The 23,155-nt window shown below is 37.8% G+C and overlaps 2 protein-coding genes across 2 annotated transcripts; both read right to left on the bottom strand.

The window, feature by feature from the left end:
• Positions 1 to 1,599: 1,599 nt before the first annotated feature.
• Positions 1,600 to 15,417, bottom strand: LOC121985930 (gamma-soluble NSF attachment protein-like). Its single transcript, XM_042539664.1, has 9 exons — positions 15,251 to 15,417; positions 13,619 to 13,686; positions 13,460 to 13,544; positions 13,212 to 13,370; positions 13,006 to 13,143; positions 11,047 to 11,125; positions 2,413 to 2,492; positions 2,107 to 2,236; positions 1,600 to 1,911 (listed from the first exon to the last, which is right to left on the bottom strand). The coding sequence occupies exons 1-9, from the start codon at positions 15,295 to 15,297 to the stop codon at positions 1,816 to 1,818; spliced, it is 882 nt and encodes a 293-aa protein (XP_042395598.1). The 5' UTR covers positions 15,298 to 15,417; the 3' UTR covers positions 1,600 to 1,815.
• Positions 15,251 to 20,851, bottom strand: LOC121985929. Its single transcript, XM_042539663.1, has 5 exons — positions 20,610 to 20,851; positions 18,314 to 18,374; positions 17,839 to 18,228; positions 16,453 to 16,790; positions 15,251 to 16,358 (listed from the first exon to the last, which is right to left on the bottom strand). Exons 1-5 carry the CDS (start codon positions 20,730 to 20,732, stop codon positions 16,146 to 16,148), a joined length of 1,125 nt encoding a protein of 374 aa, XP_042395597.1. The 5' UTR covers positions 20,733 to 20,851; the 3' UTR covers positions 15,251 to 16,145.
• Between the last annotated feature and the right edge of the window lie 2,304 nt (positions 20,852 to 23,155).

A 23,155-nucleotide genomic window follows, 5' to 3' on the forward strand; every position in this document is an offset into this window, starting at 1 on the left:
AATGCTCAAATATCATCGGCCGGTCGGATGATCAGATCACCACTCATCTATAATCGGCCGATCAGGAGATCATGCCTCGACCCGAAGGAGAAGGTTCCGGTCCGATTCCGCCTTGAACACAAGGAGGTGTCAAATGACCGACGCTCAATGGAATATTGGACGTCGGATGGAGGAGGAGACGATATGCAGAAGCTAGACAGAGCAGCTACCTTGCTCGGCCAGACAGCAGAAGTCGACATTGACAGAGCGAAACTTTGGCCAAGCAAACGTGACACAAGCACAGGGGAGTTCCGGCCGAGCAAACGCGACACATGCAACGAAGTCACGGCCGAGCAGGTGGTACACAGGAACAGCGAAATCCCGGCCGGGCGGCTATCCCTCTCGACCTAACAACTACCTCGCTGTGTTATCCCTCGATATCCTTTTGGGAGTTAGTGCCACTGACATCAGGCATGGTCAACCAGAAGATCGTACAACGGAAACTTCCACTGTCACATCATAGATATGCTCGGTCTATTAAGGTATTGTGTAAGAGACACTTTACTAACAAGTCTTTTCAGAGAAAATTTTGAGAAACGTGCTCGCCTTGGGGAGCATGCACGCGCGCTACAGGAGTTCTATATAAAAGAGGGTCCAAGTATCGACGGAGGTACGCAATATAATAGATATTATTTGTACTATACTGTTTATTCTTGTTGTTGCTCCGCCTTCTATATCATTGTCGGTAATTGATTTAAGCGTCGGAGGACCAACGCTGAGGATCTCTTCTCTAACTCGGCACTGACATCATCTGTGTTGAAGGACAGTCAACAAAAATGTCACATCTTAATTTTTCATCTCATCGATTTTTGGACAGATCATATGACTTAAAGAAAGTTGTAAAGAGTTTTTGTTTAATAGAGTATAAAGTAATAAATTTTTATATTTTTAACGTGATATTTACATTTATGTAGTATATATATTAAAGACCACAAAAAAATCATTTAAAATTCTGATCTTGGAAGATGCCCTCAATGATGCCCCATTTAGCGTGGCACATTGAAAAAATATTTAAGGAAATAAATTAAATAAAAAATGTGAAATCGTCACATCAGTGGCCTCCCTAGAGTCGGTCCCATGGATATGGAGGAATGTAAATACAGATACACAGGTGGAAAGTACATGGCGGAGACGTTAACCCCAGGCAGTGACACCCCGGGTATCAACCCCTGGACCTTTCAACCACAAAACCATGCACTCCCCATCTGTACTACACCCTGGGGACTAAGGAAATAAATTAAATGATCATACGGGGTGTGATGCAGTAGTAAAGTATTTAAGGAAATAAATAAGATGATCAAAATTTCAATTTCAGAGTAATATTTTAAAAGTTAATTTTAAAATATACATAAATTGTATTTTAAATTTATTTAATAGATCTATCTTTCGGACTAAAGTTAAACACATGAATTATTATAAAAAAAAAAAAAAAATAAGCTCAAGATGTATCAAACATGCTGTTTCTTCTCTCCTTTGCGAGAGGAACTGCATCCTTTCGAAAGATGGCGACAAGGCAATTGCCTTGGATCAAGCGGCTGGTGACGAAAAAGGACCATGTGCTTCATCAACGCTAGAGGATCATGTGCTCTCTCTGATTACCATAATTTGAAGTTAACATGAGACAATCTCAAACATGCAGTCTATGAAAATATACACCCGACAAAGACGAGTCGAGGAAATGTAGGTTGTTCACACATCAAATGTCGTTGGCAGTTTATGTATGTATGAGCCTTATCACTGGTAAATACAACATCAAACATTTGCTCATTTGAAATTTCATGTGAGATCATTTTCATCCAAAGTTTCCTTATCCTCTTCTTTCTCGAGCTCTTTCAGATCCCCAGTAGGCAATTTCCTTGCGAGTTTGATAATCTGCACACGAGTTCAATAGAATCAATTAGCACTACATAGAAAACTTTGAAATTAGACCTTCTTCGCATGTTACAAGACGACTTCAAAAGCATTCACTGGATAATCTGACATGCTGATTATTATAGAAAGTATAGTGGAAATCTAAAACCACGTAAGTATCCTAGTGTAGACAAGTAGAGGGGAAAAATATATTACCACATGATCGAGATGTGTAATTGGACTTGGTTGAGCAAGTCGCTTAATTTCTTCTATGTCACCTTCTTCGTATGCGGATAACAATTTTCTAGCACAACGACCTTGGTCACTACTTAAAAATGCACCAACTCTGGAAAGAGATGTTACAGCAGAATTAGTTGATCAACGATATGAGAGTAACCGCAGGTGAAAAATGTGAAAGGTCTTGAATGAGAACATAAGAATCACAAGAAAAACATAAATTATGTTTGAATGTTACATTTGAATTTTATTTCATGGACTATATAACATAATCACTGAACTCACTGAGAACAATCATTGTAGCACTTCTGAGCTTGCTGGAAATCATGCATATAGAGGTAAATGATGATTGCACTCAAGTAAGCCTGAAACAAAGCAATCGCTTGGTTACATAAGAATGAAGAAAACAGCACAAAAAAAAATGATGCTGTAGATATTTGGACCGAGGAAACACAAAAAGAGATGTAAATGAACTGCAGTACTGCCAAGATGATAGCTCCTGTAGAGCTCAATGGATAAATAGATACCATATAACTGACAGCAATGAGTGGGTTAACCACTTCTAGTTGTTGAACAAATAAATCATGTTATTGATCTAGCAGATACTAGCTAAACACACTTGTCATGTCCAGGTTGTATGCAGTCTAACAGCAAAACTCAATGCCTTAGACATTCAATTTGACCACTTTTGATATTTCTTCATAGCTATCTTGGAACCATGGATTAACCATCATTTTGTTACATGTGGGAGAGATGGGAGTGCTAAAATGTTAGCTTCAACTCAATACATTGTTGACAGAGAGCCATGAAAATCAGGGATCACAGATAAGGAACGTTGAGGAAGATATGTCATGTTTAGCTCAATGGCTGAGAAAGGCAAGCAGGCAGTTCTCCAGTAAAAAAAAAAAAAAACAGGAACCCTAAGTAGGGAAGCCTTTTTTTTCCAAAAAAAAGGATTGGAGCGGCTGTAGCACCCTCAAATTTTATTTGAGGTATCCTAAAAGATTAACAGCTACAGGCACAGGAGCTGCCTATTACAAGCATAGCAAATACCATGTTAGCAACCACATTAAAGGGGCTCACAAAAGAGATACTTCTTTAAAGTAATGACAGATCTCTTCTTGAAGCCAGAGAGCCCCTCAGACTCCAGAGATTTACCCGATCTCTCCACCTTTGAAGCAAGTCCAGTTTGTCCATTTCCTTCTCTCTTAACATAACTCCATGTCTTGCGATCCAGAGCATAGTGCCAGGCTTGTATACCAGGCACCAGCATTTAACCACATCTTAGAGGCATCCTCCCCAATTACTTGAAGAGAACTTGATGCTCAACCATACCAGTGAACTTAAATCTGTGTTAATGATATCCCAATCAGCACATGCCACTTTATAATCAAAAAAAGTTCTCACACATTTCAATTTCTGCTTCTGCTCCACCGCATAGAAGATGCAAAGCACATAAAGTAGTGGCACAACCCTTGTCAACATAACTGTAGTATTCACACAATCTCTCAGTATCATCCAAGTTTAGAACTTTGCATTTTTAGAGGTCATACGATTCAAACAACTTAACACAGCCCCATCCTGAATTCCTAGGTTAATCAGAAAATCACAAACGCGGTTGAGAACTTGCTATCCAGGTTCCACCTCCAAATGAAACTATATTCATTTTTGTGGTAGTATCATCCCCAACCTCTCATGCAATTTGAGTTAAATCTCTGATCCTAACTGGTCTGCTGAAATTCAACCCCAAGAAAGATGCACATCCCTCTCTTCCACCTGCTTATCTAGGCAGACAGAACAGTTCAGGTAATACAATTTCATCCTGCCATCTAAGGTGCCATAGTATATCTTTACTACTCTACAAACTTGAGCTGTGATACTACTTATTGTAACAAACATCACGCACCTTAAAAAACTCCTTCCATAAGAAGGATCATTTGTCTGTGGTCATATCCATCCAGTTTGAAGTTCTCAAGTATGTTCTTTGGAGGATTCTCACCCAAATCACATCCACCTTATTTACCCAAGCCCATCACCATCTGCATTGCAGTGCACAATTAAAGACTTCAAGATTGATTACACACAATCCTCTAAACCTGGTGGCTTGCAGACTATGTCCAGGAAGCCAGGCATCTGACCACCTTCATCTCCACACTAATCAGTTGTCAAATGGAACTTCTTCTAAGCTCCATTCTCTAGATTAACAAAGCTGGAATTGTATAGACCATAGCTGGATACAAAGTGACTGAAGGTGCAGTAACAATGTCCCCTCTTCTTGGGATTCTCCCAAGTAATGAGATTGAAGACTCGTTGGAATTAATTTTGGATCCACTGTAAAGAGAAAAAGTTCTACTGTCACCTTCAAACTACGAATTCTATCTTGGTCAACCGTCTAAAAGAACAGCAAGTCATCTATAAACTGCAATATTTGGGAATCATGTGTTGTTGCTCTATCTTCGTCCTCTTCGTTCTCCCTTCAATCATGATGACTGACACCAATTTGTACAGACACAATACACTGGTCATCTCCAAAAAAAAAAAAAAAAAAAAAACTATTTCAGCTAATGATGCCGGATAGGATAACGATTATCCTACGGACTAATACGAAGGAAAAATTAAGGAAAAGATAAGAAGAGAACTCAAAGAAAACAAAGAGAAATCTGTCGTTTGTCAAAAAAGGAAACTTTATTAATAATAAAAGATTAATTCCTCACATAGCTAAACAAGTGTTTATATATACTAGATTGACTCTAGACCCTAAGACTCAAAAAGGAAAAAAATCCTAATATATAGACCTCAATTCTTATCGGGTAAAGAAAGAAAAGAAGTCCTACCAAAAAAGGAAAATTCATAACAAAAAGAAACTTTCAAAACATGACACTTATATAGACAATCCTTAACCCATAATATCAAAAATACCCTAAATACTATAAAAGCAGAAGTTACTAAAAATAGTAAAGAATATGTTCGGAGGCTCTGAAAGGGCCTAAATGGTGATTTTGGGGTCCGAAACTTGGCGATTACAAGTTCCCTAGTAACAAACGTAGATCTTTAAATTCTACATGTGTGAACGCTGACATAGCCTAATTTCAAATCCCGAGTTAAAAATTATGACCCTTTGAAATTCAAGGGGGCATATTATCCTGCATCAGTATGCCTGAGTTGAAAAGAACTTACCCTCGAGTTCATAGTTGCCTCATCAGCATCCACCGAATAAGGAGTCAAATACTTCACATTGAAAACATTAGAAGTATTCAAATGACTAGGAAGGCGCAACATGTAGACATTATCATTGATCTTCTACAGTATCTCACACGGTCCAATCTTCCGATCCTTCAATTTATTATACTTGTCAATAGGGAAACGATCACGAGTTAATACATAGATTCTCCAACCTCAAAAAGTAGACAATGACTATCAACCCGAATCTTAACTTGATATTGTTCTCAAGAATTGCCAATTTCACCTGCTTATGAATGCCCTAGAGATGCTCTGCCATCTCATTTGCTTTAAGACCAAATTGTTCTACATGTAGAACAGGGGCTGAGTCCAGAACCCCAGATGGGTTCAACACGTAGACAATCTCAAAATGACTCAAACCTATAGTCATGTTTCTCGATTTGTTGTAGACAAACTCTATTTGAGGTAACGTCAAGTCTCACTGCTTCGGCTTAGTTCCTATGAAATATCTTAGAGGATTGCCCAAACTCTAATTCACCATCTCGGTTTAACCATTTGCCTAAGGGTGGTAGGCGCTGCTAAAGTTCAATTGCGTGCCCAATTTTCCTCATAAGCTCTTCGAGAAATGACTGCTGAACTTTGTATCTCGATATGAAGTCATGGACCAAGGAGGTCATGTAAACACACGATCTCCGTCAAGTAAAGATGGACAATCCATAGTCTTCTTGCAAGCTACAAAGTGTCTCGTCTTTGAAAATTTGTCAACCACAACAAGAATCGAATCTGAGGTTCGTTGTGTGCGGGTAATCCTAATACAAAATCCATGTTGACATCGAACTAAGGAGCTTTAGAACAAGAGAGTGTATAAGCCTGTATTGGTGAGAACTCCTTTGACCGCTGGCATGCAGAACATCGGTCTACAAAGTGAGCCATATCACTAGTCCAACTTAGGCTAATCAAAATCGACAGAGATAAGGACCAATGTCTTATCACGTCCGAAGTATCTCTCATTATGAAGCTCACTTATGATCTACTGCCTTAGAGAGCAATCTAGAATACACAACTGCAACCCATGAAATAGATAGTTATTATGCACCTCCTAGAATATCCTTCCGAATGAAGGATCAGTTGCGTACATATCTGCGAAGACCTTATAGCCTACAACTTTGGTAGTCATAGTGGTAAGTAATGAAGAGCGACGACTCAGAGCATCTACGACACGGTTCAAACTCCAGAGTGAACTCCTGAAAATCAGTCACCCATTTGGCATGCCGCCTACTCAGCTTATGTTGACCATTGATGTACTTTAAGACTTCATGAAAAGTAAATAGGATGAACTCCTATACTAGATAGTGACGTCAATACTTCAAGAATTGAACAATGACATAAAACTCTAAGTCGTAGGCAGAATAATTCTTATCCGGATAGCTTTCCACTAAAGAAAGCAACTAGACCCCAGACTGACTCAGAACACCCCCTATGCCAATGTCGGATGCATCACAATTGACCTCAAACACTTTGTCAAAATAAGGAAGTGTCACAACCGCCTTGGTCATCTTCTACTAGACTAGTTGAAAACTAACCTATGCTTCTTCAGACTACTTTAAATCTCGTCCCTTGAGACACTTGGTGATAGGAGCAATCAAAGTGCTCTGATGAACCTGCAATAAAAAGAAGTCAAGTCATGGAAACTTCTGACATCATGCAAGGTCCTCGATTGAGGCCACTCCAAGACTGTGTCTATCTTTGCTTGATCTGCGTGCACACCATCAGTAGACACAATAAAGCTAAAAAACTTATGATGCAATAAAGAAAGAACTCTTCTTATTGACAAATAAGTGCTCCGTCTTCAACATTTCAAAAACAGCACGAAGGTGATCGAAGTATAATATCCATGTCGGACTGTAGATCAGAATGTCATCAAAGTAAACCACCACAAACTTTCCCATGAAAGGCCGCAAGATCTAATGCATAAATCTCATGAATGTGCCGGGTGCATTAGACAATCCAAAAGGCATGACCATCCACTCATATAACCCATGTTGCGTCTTGAATGCAATCTTCCATTCATCTCCGTGCATTATTCTGAATGGTAGTATCCACTTTTAGGTCAATTTTTTAGAAGACCCTAGAACTGGATAGCTGATCCGGGGAATTGAAAACCTGTACTTCACTGTAATCTTATTGATGGCTCGACTATCAACACATATGTCACGAACTATCCTGTTCGACACTAGTAGGGCAAGAACTACACATGAGTTCATGCTCTCATGGATATAGCCCTTCACCAGTCATTCCATCACTTATCGCTGCAATTCTTCAGTCTCCTTGAGACTAAGGCGATATGTTAGTCGATTAAGTAAACTCGACCCCAGAACAAGATCAATCTGATGCTGGATATCTCACATAGGTGGTAGTTCAAAAGGAAGATCCTCTAGCATCAGCTCATCAAAGTCCGCTAGCAACAACATTCGTGGCTAGGACATCGCTATGGCATGACAACAAATCATAGACTTCGCCTCCCTTCTCCATCTCATGCAAGAACCTGCATAGTGAAAGCAGATTAGTAGTTTTGGCTAAGGGAATTGGAGTGATTTCTTCTCGTCGCAACGCCAATACAATCTTCTTTCCCTTAATGTGAAGGGTGTAAGTATTCTTCCGTCCATTGTAGATAATGCTGCAATCATACTGCAAGGGTGTCCCAACAGTAGTACAAGACATGCATTCATGGTCACCACGTCACACCAAGTACTATCAACATATTTGCTACCAATTGAAAAAAGGTACGAGGCATCACCTGTTTACTATTACCTCGTTGTCTTTATTCAGCTACGACAATTTATATGGCTTAGAATGATGATCCATCTTTGGATGTAATTTTCGAACAACCTCCTCGGATACTATGTTCTCACAACTGCCGCTGTCAATGCTCATCTTACAAACTTTATCCGTAACGGTGCAGATGGTGTGAAAAATATTGGTTCTCAGCCACTCATCCCCTAAATCGCCTTTGGGAGTCAACCAACTCTTGCGCATAACCAAAGTCTTATGGACATTACCGTACATCATGTCGTCAATTACTGTTGTCTCCTCTTTCACGTCTTCCTCGACCAGTAAATTTTTACCTTTTGGATCAACAGGAGAAGGTTTCTTGCATTAGTTCGCCCTATGCCCCTATTCACCACAATGATAACACCTGAAACAGGCCTTTGAATTTACCCATGGGGGCTACTGCTATGAAGGACGAGAATCCTAAGAGCGAATTAGCCGGCTGTTTTGCTCGCCTCTACCCACTGATTTCTGATTATGTGCTTTTCAATGGCCAATATATGCCAAAAGGCCTTTAAAATTGTCCACAAGGAATGAAGGCTGAGGATATATAGCAAGGACTGCGTAACCCCTCTAACTATCATGCCACCATCTACTCCTTCGTCTCAAATAAATCATTTCGAGCAATCAACTGGAAGACTCACCCGTATACTCATCGACCAATCTCGCACCCTGTCTCAACAAGTAAAGTCGCTGAACAGAATTTGGGCATAAGCGAAAGGAAGGAAGTGTTCCCTCATCTTCTTCTTCATCTTCTCCGAGTCAGTTAGTTATTTGGGGTTTGCCCTATCTATCTCACGATCATTGCATCTGCTCCCACCACGCTAATGCTCGATCCTTGAGCCTGATGGCAATCAGCTACACCTTCATTTGATCTGGAACTTATTTACAGTTGAAAATCCGTTCCACTTCATTGATCTAATCAACGAAGCCCTCTGCCAGTAACATACCATAGAATTCGGGCAGTTCAAACTGAAAACCGAGGTCTCCATAGGGCTCCTCCCGACCACGGCATTTGTGGTATGTAGCTCGTTGGTGATAAAGGTTCTCGACGGAAATTCATATCCACGATCTGAGATCTCACGATCCTCTAGGTTTTGTGTCGCCTCAGCTACACACTGGGTCAAATCTGCAACTTGCCTCTGTAAATCCTCAATCAACATTATGTCATAAACGCTACAATCAAGGTGCTCGCCTTCCTCCATCGGAACTGCTTGTGACCGCAACCACGATGACCTTCCATGGATCTGATCTGCTCTAATACCAACTGACACTAGGAAGGATAGTGATTATCCTGCAAGCTAACGAGAAAGAGGAATTGAGGAGAAGGCAAGAAGAGAATCCTAAGAAAACAAAGAGAAATCTATCATTTGCCAAAAAAGAAAACTTTGTTAATAATAGAGAATAATCCTCAAATAGCTAAACAAGTGTTTATATAGACTCTGGACCTTAAGACTCAAAAAGGAAAGAAATCCTAGACCTCAATTCCTATCTTGTAAAGAAAGGAAAGAAATCGCACCCGAAAAGAAAATTCATAACAGAAAGAAATTATCAAAACAAAACGCTTATATAGACAATCCCTAACTTATAAATACCAGAAATATCAAAAATACCATAAATACCATAAAAACGGAAATTACTAAAAATGGTAAAGAATATGTTCGAAGGCTTAGAAAAGGGCTTAAATGGTGTTTTGGGGGCCCAAAACTTGGTGGTTACGAATTCTAGTAGCAAACGTAGATCTTTAAATTATGCATGTGTGAGCGTTGACATAGCTTGATTCTGAGTCCCAAATCAAAAGTTATAACCTTTTGAAGATCAAGGGGTTATATTGGGTTGATCCTGCATTAGGTAACCATTAATGATAGCAAAAGGTGGAATCCGCCACCCCAGCGGCCCCACAACTATCTGTGAGGAGGTAAATCAGAAAGCTATAGTTGGTCAGTGCGGGAAGAGCTTTTTTTCCTCGGCTTTGTCAATTCAAACCCTTGTCCGTAGCAACTCGACCTCGCACTAGCCAACTCAACCCTACCCTGGGGGCATCAGCTAGCCACGAAGATTGGTAGAAGAAAGGTATCATAAACCTTAATTAGGAGTACTTTCTCTCCGTCTTTCTCATATTGCATTATTGAATAGCTTTGGTGGTTAATTGAAAAAAGTTGCTACCTTTTGGAAGTTTGTTTATGATTGGATTTCATGTTTTGTAGTTCCTTCCAATTAAAAAAAAATGGTTGTTCATTTCTTAGTTTCTTTGACTTTATTTCCTAGTACCATTCAAAATTAATTTTCTAGAGTAACTTTTTATTTGGTGTGACTATTCTAGTTAATTACTTTTATATGATAAATAAGATGTTATTGTTGATCCAAAAAAACCCACCAATATCAATCCCAAACCCAAATAGAGTTCAACACAGGAATATGATTCATATAGCCAATCTCCAATGATGGAAACTTGTTCTACAAATAAGAAGTCATACAAGTATCATGTTCCTAAAATTCAGATCCAATTGACATTTGAGCGGATTCCAATTTCCAAGCAATCAGAAAATAAAGCCAAAAGGGGTGCACACTTATGTAAAATTAATTGTTAATTAAAATCAGAAAACAAATATCATAAATAGTTTTTGAGCTAGACATTAAAGATCCAAACCACTAGAACTTGTTTTTACCATATAAAATTGTATCACTAACATTTGTTTGAGCTTATTAGAAGATTAGACTGCATTGAGCCCCTTCATAGAGCCCCTTTGTAATCCATACAATACAACTAGATCTTGTCCATTGTTGTGCAATGAAATAGGAAGTTACAAATTAGTGACAAGTTATTCACCATATCACTACATTTAATATACATAAACTGTATAAATAATGGATTTGTATACTGTAATGGAATGAAGTTGAGAATGACACCTTGCATTGACTGTTAACAGCATTGCATTTATCAGCTGCTACACCCCATCGTAAAAGAAGAGTTGCAGCATCTGTATATCTGCCAAAGAAAATCATGAATCAGAGAAGTTGATATCTAACTTAGACACTTTGTGTACACTTCCTACACAAAATGTATGAAAATTTTACTCAAGCAGAAGTAGCAAGAAAATCTCAACAAAACTATCAGCTCGTGCATCAGATGGTATTTGTAGTGCATTGTGAAGATTTGTCAACGTGAGTTTACAATAATACACTTTAAATTTTCATCACAGACAAGATAAACATCATCAAATAATTTATATTATAGAATCCTCAACAAAAAATCAATTGAAACAAGATAGCAGATTGTTAAACCATAAAGATGTAAATTGGGCACTTAGGCAAATTCTTGCTTTTATGGACTTATCAATTTTATCAGCCCACAGCTAATGATTTCAAATCTAGTCTTGTACCCATATTATTGCTCTATAATGTGTGGTCTAACTGCCGATTATAGAAGCACATATACCTTGGCTCTTTGTCTGCATTCCCGTGAAATTTAGTCACTGGTTCAAGCTTATCTGATTTGACATTAGAGGACGTTGAGCAATAAATTACAAAAACAAAGCTTCCATCAATTTATCTTGTGGTATCAGAATTTCTTTATTAAAGTTGTGGTTTTACTACTGCTCTCAGTCTTTGAGATATTTTTTGTGCTGAGTGTTGTGCTTCTCTACTGCTGAACTTTGATTTATACCAGTCATCAACTTGTGTCATGCTCAGGAACCAAAACAAGTAACAACTAATTTAAAAAATTACTGCTCCATCATATACAAAAGCAAAGAATCAGAAAGGTGGTTCATCTTGTAGACTACTGACCCACTCACAAAAAATGTTAACAAGTTGGCCACCCAGGTTTTCCCTTGGACCCTACTATGAACCCAAACATGGAAGTCCACTAAGATTTGGTTCATTTGCTATCATTTTGCCAAAAACTTGATCTCAAACCATGAGTAGCTAGAGTGAGAAAGATAATAATCAGGAACTGCAAATTTCACTTACTCCTCAACTAGACTTAAATACTTACTTCCCTGCCTGAACAGGCTTCAATGAGTAGATAGGAGCTCAAACCCAGTTAAAGTGGGTTGGGTTGGGTAGGTTAAGTACCAGAAAAAATTGACGTAATATGATTCTGACCCAACATGAGCAAGCCAATCTCAACGTGAGAAACATACAATAGAGTTAAGAAAAGCATGTGCTTGGGAATGAACTGTTTCAGATGGCACATGGAACTAGCCATTGTAGTGTGTCATGAGCACTGCCTTTCATCAATCAATTTTTAATAGACAATACATTGTACAATACATGAAACTCGAGATTAAAATTTCTACAGAACCATCATCCATAACATGGCTGTTACTTGAAACAATGAACTTGAGTAGGTGTTGACTGTTAACACCATATTAGCAATGCAATTACAAGGTTTTAATATCCATAATTTGGTAATCATGGTGTTTGGCTCTGAGCCTCCATGGAGAGAGGAACTCAGAAGTAACTGGGGACATAATCAGAATATGAAAGTTTGATGGCTGTCTCACTCATCAGTTAAGTCTTACAGAACCTTCCGTAAAACCTACAAAATATTTGCTGAAATATCAAAACTTAGTCTGCAAACTGCTTAGGAGTCCTATTAGACTTTCAGGAAGTTTAACAAAAACGTGAGTAATCAATAATCAATACTTCAAATGATAATCTCAATGTTGAATGGCATAATAGATATGAACCAGATTGTGCACAAACTATTACAAACCACTAACTTCTGCTAATTTGGAGATGCTCTAATGCACAAGAAGCTTGACACATGAAATAGGAAGGATCTAATTGTGAACATATGTAGATACATATTGTAGTCAAGAACTTCATATAGCTAACTAGGATGTATAATGTAAAGCTCCTCACCTTTCAAGTTTAACATAAGTGCTTGTCGCAGCACGATATAAATCAAAAGCCATTTGCTCTTTCCCATCTTCCTCTAGAATTTCACAAGCATCAATATACAACCGAACAGCTTCATCAGGGTTTGTATCTTCCAAAGCACTGTGGTAAAACCAATATGTGATAAGCGCTATTTAACGAACAACATTGTTCACACCAAGTTGACTCACCTAGCACCCTTTCCTAGAGCATCTGATGCAGGCTGTGATCTTCCACATTCTCTGTATAATTCAGATGCTTTTCTATAAAAGTCAGAAACCTCATTCCAGTGGCCAAGCTCTTTTGCTAAAGAAGCAGCAGACTCCATATGCTTGGCAGCATCCCAAGGTCTGCAAAGCTTGTAAGGATTACAGCTATCCGTCTTTATCAGAAAATACAAATTATGGATTTTAGCAAATGACAAAGCAAGCAAGGATACGAGGAAATCATTTCTTGTCCCTTGGAAGCCTTTTCAAAAGCTTCTTTTGCTTTCTCATTTTCTTTCTTGAATCTATAGCCAACAGCTTCAAAAGAATGAAACTAATAAGCAAGCCAAAGAGTTATTGCAACTAAAGAGGCAAAAGTAATATCAACCAACCAGCTTGCTCATACAATGCAGTAGCATTCTTCCAATCTGCATTCCATCTTGTAAAACTGAGTTTTGTTCTGCAGTAAAAGAAACCCATTGAGAAAAGTTAACACAAAGTCAAAACTAGTCTTTGATCTCATTCAAAAAAAGCCTGTACAAAGACACGAGAACAGCTCAGCATTTTGGTTGAAAGGTCGATGAAGACTCCCATGGACTTAAAAAAGATTGTTTCTATTATAGGACGAGCATATGAATTTCATAATTAAAATGAACACTAGATAGGCTAAGACAAAATGTTAGTCTAGCAATGAAATGAACCTTGTCCATTATCCTAATAAAATCTGAAACAATAATTTGTATGTAAATCAACTTCAAGTCAAGCTGGAAGCCGAGCAAGAACTACATCAGTAGGGACAGCTAAATTCATCCTTATATAATTTTGATCTTGAAGATATAAAGGAGTGTTGTATTGGCTGTCATGCTTGTACCACAATGCACATAGGATACTAATGGGAGCTAGACAATTCATCCAAGAACAACTCTCCCCTAAAGGTAAAACTTTAGGTAAGAATCTCGCTTTGAGGTAAGACTTTTTAAGGTAAGAACTCTGAATGTGTTCAGGCAAGAGTTTTGGATAACGCTCTCTCAGATTGAGTTAAAACCCTCTCAAAGGTGAGATATTGTGAGGTAAGATTCTCTCTCTAGGATAAGACCTTTTGAGGTAAGATTATCTCTATGGTAAGACTCATTCAAGATTAGAAATTCTGCGAGGTAAGACTCCGAAGTAAGAACAACTGCAAGTAAAACACTTACTCCAAGTAGAACGCCTGAGGAAATAGCATTCCCGCTCCTTAATTTCAACCTCCTATATCTAAGACTAACTTGAGAGTAGGAGTGTATACCTGCTGAGGACATTCATGATGCATTCTATTTATAAGGTCAGAAATTTACAACTCTGACCCTATAAATTCTGATTCAAATTTTAATAATGGCTCCATCTATCTGATCTACACCGAAGGCTTGAACTAGAACAAAAAAAAAAAATCCTTGACTTTTTCAGCTATATCTTTCATATTATATTATTGAACTAATATTCCAACAGAATTTTAGGATGAAACGCCAAAGAATAGCATCTAAGTTTAACCGAAGAATGAAAATGCCTACATTATCACTATCTTCTGCTCTAAAAAAATAAGATCTCGCTTGATTGGGTTTGTACATAAGACAACAGAACTATTTTTTAATAATCAGTTTAAAACGAAATATTGCCTTTACAAGATTGAGGAACAACTGGAAGATGATAGTATTATACTAGCACATCCAAATTTTGAATTTGCTAAAACACAGTTCATTATTCATCCGAAATGCATCCATATCAATGACTACTAATAATACCCATCAACAAAAACCACGAAAAGTCAAGTAAAACAAAAAATGCCCGGAAATTGACAAAGAAACAACTACTCGGATATGGATCCAAGAAGGCAATTTCGTCTGCCACACAATAACGGTTTACAAGCACAGAAGAATCAATGTCAAAGAACCAAACAAAATGAAATCGCTACGACAATGGGAAAGGGCCAAGTGAAGAAAACGAGAGAGCATAACACGGTGAACCGCAGAGGGAGTAAAAGCGATTACAATTTGTCGGCCTTGGCCATAAGCTTGCCGGGATCTTGAGTCGTCATGGCTGCTCCCTTTTTCGCTGCGCCCCCTTCTCGATCGGGCTTATCGCCCGCGTCGCGTCTCGAAGCAGAAAGAGAAGACGATGAGTTGGCGATGATCAATAATTACGCTACGAAATCATATACCGTTTCGATATTCGGACGGACGCTAAAACGATTTTGGACCGATAAATGGATTTTGACACCGTACAAATTCGGAGTTCGGATCTGTCCTAAAATCATTTTAAAGATGTTAGACATATCTTAAAGATATTATCACCGTGGAATTGACAAAAGACATGGAAACACATGATTTCGGGACAGAAAATCTGAAATAACAAATTCCACCTCATCGTGTTATTTAATAAATGAATCTGGTCATTCCATTTAATACCACATTGTCACACCAACAAAAGAAACACTTGATCCAACAGTGGTAAAATATATATAAAAAAATCTTCCTTATCTGTAATCCAATACATTTTCAAACAGCCCATGAGTTGGTACTAGAGGGGTAGATTTGCATCATATATTCATATTCAACGACGATAATTAATCACACACGACTACAGTTTGTAAAGTTAATAAAAGATAAAGAAAAAAAAAACCAAAATAACAGAATTTTGGCTAAAGCTTAGCTCTTAATATCAACTGTGTTTGCTGTTCAACGATTCTGCATCCCTGGGACAGCTACTAGGTATCAGTCTCGTGAAAGACTTATCGAGGTTATAGTAAAGTAGCATGACTGCCAGATCTGGTACACTTGCAGATTTCAATATCAACCATTTTACCAGATCGACCAGAGTTGTAAACCAGTAATATTATCGGAAGCTGACCAGTTCTTCAGCAACAACTTTCAAATGAAGTAATGACTAGAAAACTGCTTCTGAAGGAGGAAGGAATCTCATCAGGAAACTTGAGAGTGACCAAATGCTAATTACGCCGAGGATTTGAAGAACGGTAAACAGCACCCCTAGCGAGTTGCTTATGGCTGTCGTATGCGATGTTATCTCGGTGCCTCTAACTGAAAAAGATAGAGCAGACACTAGCTGAGCTGCTCTGTTCAACTGGTGCAGCCTGTATACCTGAAATCATGAAAATAGTTATTTAATATCATAAAAAACCATTCGCAGATAAGAAAATTCGAACAGCAAAAACGATCTGCGGTTATATACTCACATGAAAAATAATGGGAATAACGGGCAATGCAGGTGATGTTTTACGAGAAGCATACTGCTCGAAAGAAAATTGTACCACCACGCCAACCAAGTATGGTGCTAGAGTAGCAGAGGCTGCTGGTCCAGTCCAAGGCCAAACCAAGCCCATTGTCAGGAGAGGTATTATTAGTGGCATAGCAGATGTAACTACTGAAGTTAACCGAAGACCTTGAATTTTCAACACGTATAACTTCTTCTGTAATTTAGTTTGAATAGGCCTCCACAGAACATCAATTAACATAACAAAGATTGCAACTCCAGTGTAGAAAAGAGCTTCTGTGAAGAATAATATGAGGAAATCTGTACGTAGAAAAAAATAATTAATACCACGATGAAACTTCATAATATGAGCAAGAATGAATGGAAATTACAAAGTAGATTTTTATCCTCATAGAAAGAGTAAACTTGTTGAATCAATTGTACTTCAAATGAAAGCAAAACATGGCAACAATTATATAAAATTTCCCTTGCATCAACCCAGAATCCAGTGAATCAGATGAATACACGGACCGATGGATGTTACATTATATAAAACAAGCAATAATGTCCTAGACTATTCTTGCTCATGTGATTCTTGGTGTTATCTACTATTCACTAATAAGTTGTATAGCATAGAATAGTTGATCTTTCTTCTTGATAGATGTTTTCTTTAGTGAAAATGCAGAGTGAGCAATCTTGTTTCTTTACAAAAAATAGCAAATGCATAAATACATTTAAATAAGAAAGAATATGTGCAGAAACTGGTATACAACAGCTCCAAGCTCGACGATTCATTACAAACTGATCAGTGTTGCCAATATGAAAAAAATGATATTTGGTTTAGTGCAGTCAGTTAAAAAAATCATAGCATACTTTCCAATCCATACTGATTAGTGACAATGAAATATAGAGGAATGCAGTGTTCCTACAATAGCAAAGACTAGAATAAAAAATGCTTCCAGTCTTTGCTCTCATATGATTTATGTTCAGGAGGAACTGAGCAAATAATGACTCAGCAAAGAAAAACAAAAAAAAACATTTTTTTGCAGTTGTTTTGACCACGTGCTGCTGCAGAGTATTTAGTATATATAAATAAATACAATACGAAGTTCCATTATCAAGAGGCCAAATAACTTGATTCTGTACCAGAAGAAAATGTTCATATTATAGGCTAGGTAGTATCCTTGATATGTTCACAAAATTTACATGTATATGAGGTCATAAAAGAGCAATGTATCTGACACCTCTAATGCCAGATTAAAAATAAGAGGGCTGCATTAAGCCCTAATCCCTGGCCTTTATCCAAGTATACCAAAATGATTGCAAATAAAGTCTAGATTTAACATCACAATTATACAAGAAAGCATACCTGTAAATAAAGAGTCCTCAAAAAAGGTAGAAAGTATCTTTCGCAAGTAAAATAAGGGGAAAACCAAGAAGGCTACCAATACAGTTGGTGCAGCAAACCAAAGAATTCTAGACCTTCCCTCCCCTGAAATAGTTTCAACCTCATTTCTTAGGTAATGGTAACCATGGAATGATATAAACCCAGGTTTTCCATCAGATCTCCCAGAAAAAGCAGACAGACTGCTTTTGGGGGAGTTTTCTTGATAATCCAAGTCAAACTTCTCTAGCTCTATATTAGCTTCAAGCTCAGAAGGGGATGATGGGGCTTCAAAAGTAGCCAGACAAGTTAGCCGCCTGCTCAGAGGTTGATTCTTCAGTTTGAAATACCTATAGGAAGTCTGTACTGGTAGTCCTGATCAGTTACATACACATTTACACATCAGCAATCTAAAAGAAAAAAAGCAAAAAAAATATACTAATATCAGAAGAAAAGGTACCTTTCACTCTATGCATGCTATTCTCATGGGTCTTTTGACCAGTACATCTAAATGAAGCTGACTGAAAAAGGATAACAATTATCAAAATATAATTATAGTTAAAGAATACAAAATGTGCTAAATGATCCAGTTGATGAAAAGCTACTATATTACTGTACAGAAGCAACAATATTATGGGAAAAAGTAGAAGGATTCAGAAACTAGTTAATTTTAATAAAGTTATAGGATAAGATCATGTTTTACAACCCATTTTGTTCAAACCCAATAGTAGCACAAAGATAGTTATGTAGCAGTTGGGAAAAGATTGACTTATACCACCCACTACCCAGTGATACATTAGGATTGGGTAACCACCCTTATGGATCAATCCCAGGTATGGCTAAACTTAGTTGACACCATTAGCATTTGACTTCAATAGTTTTCCAAAAAAAAAAATAAGTTACAGCAGATGGGTGATGACAGTGTGAACTTGTATTTTAAAGACAAACAAGGTGATAGAGATATTATGAAAATGCTGAATAATAATCAGAAGAAAAAATAATATCTTATGAATTGCAAAAATAAGCTTCAGATCTATGGTTCCAAATTTTGTTCGTGTCACCCAATATGAGGCAAGATAAATTGTTTAAAACACTGTCAGCACCTTGACACAAGTTGATGAAAAGTTCCAAGGCTCTGATGATTGAAAAAATTAGAGGGGGAGGTAGACAATGAAACTCCAACTAATGACAGTTTCTACAACAATTGGAGAAATCCTAGGCGCTGATTAACCTCAGATATTCTTCTTCCCTTACTGGAATTGGAATAAACACAATTTGAAAATGCAAAATCAGAATTAGGGGTCACTAGTGGTGGATCCTCAATTTGTGGAGTTTGTAAACGTAGGTTATCGATTGACCTATTGTAGGAGTGTGATGATTAGCAAGAGAATGAAGATTTAAATTGTAGCATGTCATAGCTATGAAACTGAGTTTCACATCAACATTTGCCCAAGGGCTCCCAAAAGAAGAATCCTCCTAGCAAAAAGTAGAGAGGGTGACTCATTTGGACTGGAAATGTGCCAATACCTTAGTTGATGTAGATTTCTTTGCAGCTTAGCATGTGTGCATGTGGACATATGGTCAAGTTCTTGCTGAGTAATGGAACAACTGTGTTGGGATCTTATTGGATGGGTAGGAAAGAAATTTCCTATTCATAATTGCTAAGTATGTATGAGGCACCTCCCTTGATGAAGGATGGCTCCGCCCTTCAAAGTCAAGGTCCATTGGAAAAAATACTCCTGTGAAGCTCAGTGCCTTCATTGCATCGAAATAAATTCACCTCAACTACCAAAGGTGCCTAATTATGTCACATAACAATCCTTTTAAAAAACACATGACATGCTGCCTATATCAGATAGCATCAACGTTAAATGAGCAATTTTACATGATTATTTCAAACACATGTTGATTCATAATTTTTTTATATTTGCAGTCTCCAAAAAAAAAAGAGCATTTTCTAGTGCTTGTTGCCTAAGAACTTGTTGCTCTAGTACTCTCATCGAGTCGACTAGTGCCTTTATTGTCTCTCTGAGAATTCTTGCCCTATTGCTTCTTCCGATTATGGTACTATTAATTTCAAATTAGTTTATCATAACAGACCTATGCTTACAAGTGAACTTTTGGTGCACCCATGAAAAGTAACAGAATAGATAAATATATTGGAATAACTGATACAATCTCTAGTTCCTGTGCTTGGTATATTTAATATCATTATTGAGATGCTCTTGAATGACACTATTCACTTGATACTGCCTTTACATAACATAAACCATAGTCCTTGCTTCGCATCATTAATAATGAAATTCTCCATCTCAACTTTTTTAATGAATGTTAGATGACTCCAAATAGTTGAGACTAACGCTTGTTGTCATAATGCTTAACTATCTGATATTGATAATGGGCATAACATAGACATGGGATTGTTCAGTGTTTAATTTTATGGCATCATGATTCTGGAAGATGCAGCATCACATTGTAAAACTACTGTTTTTTGGTGTTGTGATATCTAGAACAAAAAAACCATTACTAAAGCAAAACCACAACTTCCTGCATACGACGATGCCAACTTGGACGATATTAGAAAGAACTAACTTCCTGTTGCTGACAAAACCTACCTGCGATAGAGCCCAACTTGAATGTGAAGTATAGCACATAGACAATTACGAAAAATTCAACCCTGGACTCAACTTTCCTTCTACTATAGTTCTGCCGGAGATCAATTATCAATTACAGCGGTACATACAATCACTACTTGCCTTGAGCTTCCTCGGGAAGAAGGTCGAAGCAGGAAGGGGGAAAGCGGAGGGCGTAGAGAGAGAAGACCAGCGGAAGGATGAGGACGACGACGGAGCCGACCCAAACGAGAGCGCCATCGTCATCAGACGCTTTGCTTTCCTTGTTCGTCGAAACGAACACTTTAGTCTTAAAACCCTCACGCCGCTGAGGGTGGAAGTAGCATCAATTTTGGCGTTGTGAAGGAGAAATTTTTTATCGCCGGTGAATTTTTGGATCATTTTATCTGGACTCATAATATTTTATTAAAAATCATTTTAAGAAACACGTATTTAATTAACCTAATCCATTTCTTCTGTGTAACATAATCATATCTTTATGCAAGTACCAAATGATAAGTATCAAGTGAATGATCTTATTCATCCTTATTACACATAATTGTTATTTAATTACAATGAATAATCATTTATAAATTGTCGCATACTACACTGGTCAATCATCTCCCTCACACCCGCGTTATATTTTAATGACAATCTTATGGCCTGTAGATTATTCTCATATAATACATGACACGTGATTCGTATTATATATATATATATATATAAAAAAAAAATGTTATCCATTTGATGTTTTATTTATTTATTTTAACTTTCGATTATACCAATAGAGATGCACGACATAAGGTCCCTAAGAAACATTGCTCTATATATATTTGCGCACATTGATGAAAAGTTATTCAAATTTAACTATCTTAATGGTAAATTTTAAAGTTAAAAAATTATTATCTAAGGTACAACAGACTTCAAGTTTAATTTGACATGTTACAAAATTTGTTGTCCGCTAGGATAACTTGGAAAGGGCCAAGAATTAAAGATATTAAACAACTTAGAGAGATAGTTAGTTCACTTAACCTACTTGTCATGTACAAAAGAAACTTTAATCCCTTTTTCGAGTAAACTAATAAAAATACAAACTATTTCCCTTTTTTAACTTCTTGAATGAGTGTACCATTTAGATTTAGATTCGATTTTTTTTCTATGGATTAGTTACAACTCACCATATGAGACTACAGTGGAGCATTAAATCGATCCCAGCTTAGATATGGAGCTCTACCATTGAATTTGAAGGGCAACAATAAAGTGTACCCAGAGCAATGTTAGAGAGGGCTATTGAAGGATGATTAACCCTGAAATCCCTAGGCAAATTTGATGAGCACTTGTCGCTTATCTCCTCAATGATTCACATCTAACCCCATCCCACTCTTCTCCAACCAGCATGTTCAATCTTTTTTAGCCCTAAAGACTTAGAGTTGTGTTCCAACCAGCATGACCACTTTTATTCCTAATCCTTACCTAAGTTAGGTTCAACTCGATCAAACTCAACTTTCCTCAACAAACAACTCACTCCTCTCACCTTGGTCTACACCAACTTCCCTCCATTGAGAACTGAGCCAACTCAAGTATATGGCATGATTAATTACTATGGTTTGTGATAGATTTTTGAAGTGATAGAGGGGGGGTGAATATCGTACTTTTTTAAAACTAATCTTTTCTTTTATATCAAAGTCGTACACAGCGGAAAGTAAAAAGAGACAGATTGTTTACTTCGTTCGGAGCCTAGCTCGACTCCTTCTCGAAGGCTCGCGGTCCTTGACCGCACCGATGAGCAAATCACTATAATTCTTCTTTCCGAAATTCTTCGGAAAGAAGTAGAACGTACAATGGAGCAAGATAGTAACACCCTACTATCTTGCTTAAATGAATTACAAATGCAAGCTTTAAAATAAATTTTACCGACAAATAAAATGGAGATGTAGCTTAGGTCGGCACTTCCGTAAGATGTAGTTTGCTGCACAGATGAAGACGAGACGATTGTAGAGCAGGAATTTTGATCAGAAAAGTTCTTGCTGGCCTTTAACTTCGAGCCTCAATTTATAGGTATGATGGATGTTCGGTTGATCGATCCCTCTGTTCGGTCGACCGAACCAGCTCCGATCCCTTCCAGCTGGAGTCTGACGCCGGCTCGATATTCTACATTAATTGGACTTCAATGGTTCGGTCGACCGATCCCTCTGTTCGGTCGACCGAACAGGCTCCTTCCCTATTCGTCGAGATTTGCCGTGATCTGCATTTACTGCGCCTTTAATATTGATGGTTCGGTCGACCGATCCTCGGGTTCGGTCGACCGATCAGTGTATTTTCCTTCTGCATCTGATCGTTGCTGATTAAACTAATCTGTGCTGAGTCATCTTGGTTCGGTCGACCGATCCTCTGGTTCGGTCGACCGATCCAGCCAAACTTGCAACACAGTATTAAGCAAAGTATCCCTACAACACAAAGGTTAGCACAGTAATATATAATGCATGAGTATGACAGTTAAGATTGTCTTGATCTCAACTTGGAAACCTTCCCGGTTTCTTTAGTTGGATCAGCGACCTTAGGTTGTTCCCTTTAGGAACCTGACCTCACTGTCGCTCTTCCAGTTGCATACCTCAACTTACCTGCCAAACATGATCCTCCAGACATGTTTAGTCTTTTGTCTGCTCAGTGTCTGATCGCCTGATCCACTA

Source organism: Zingiber officinale, chromosome 5B, assembly GCF_018446385.1.
Source record: "Zingiber officinale cultivar Zhangliang chromosome 5B, Zo_v1.1, whole genome shotgun sequence".
In the NCBI taxonomy this organism is placed as follows: domain Eukaryota; kingdom Viridiplantae; phylum Streptophyta; class Magnoliopsida; order Zingiberales; family Zingiberaceae; genus Zingiber; species Zingiber officinale.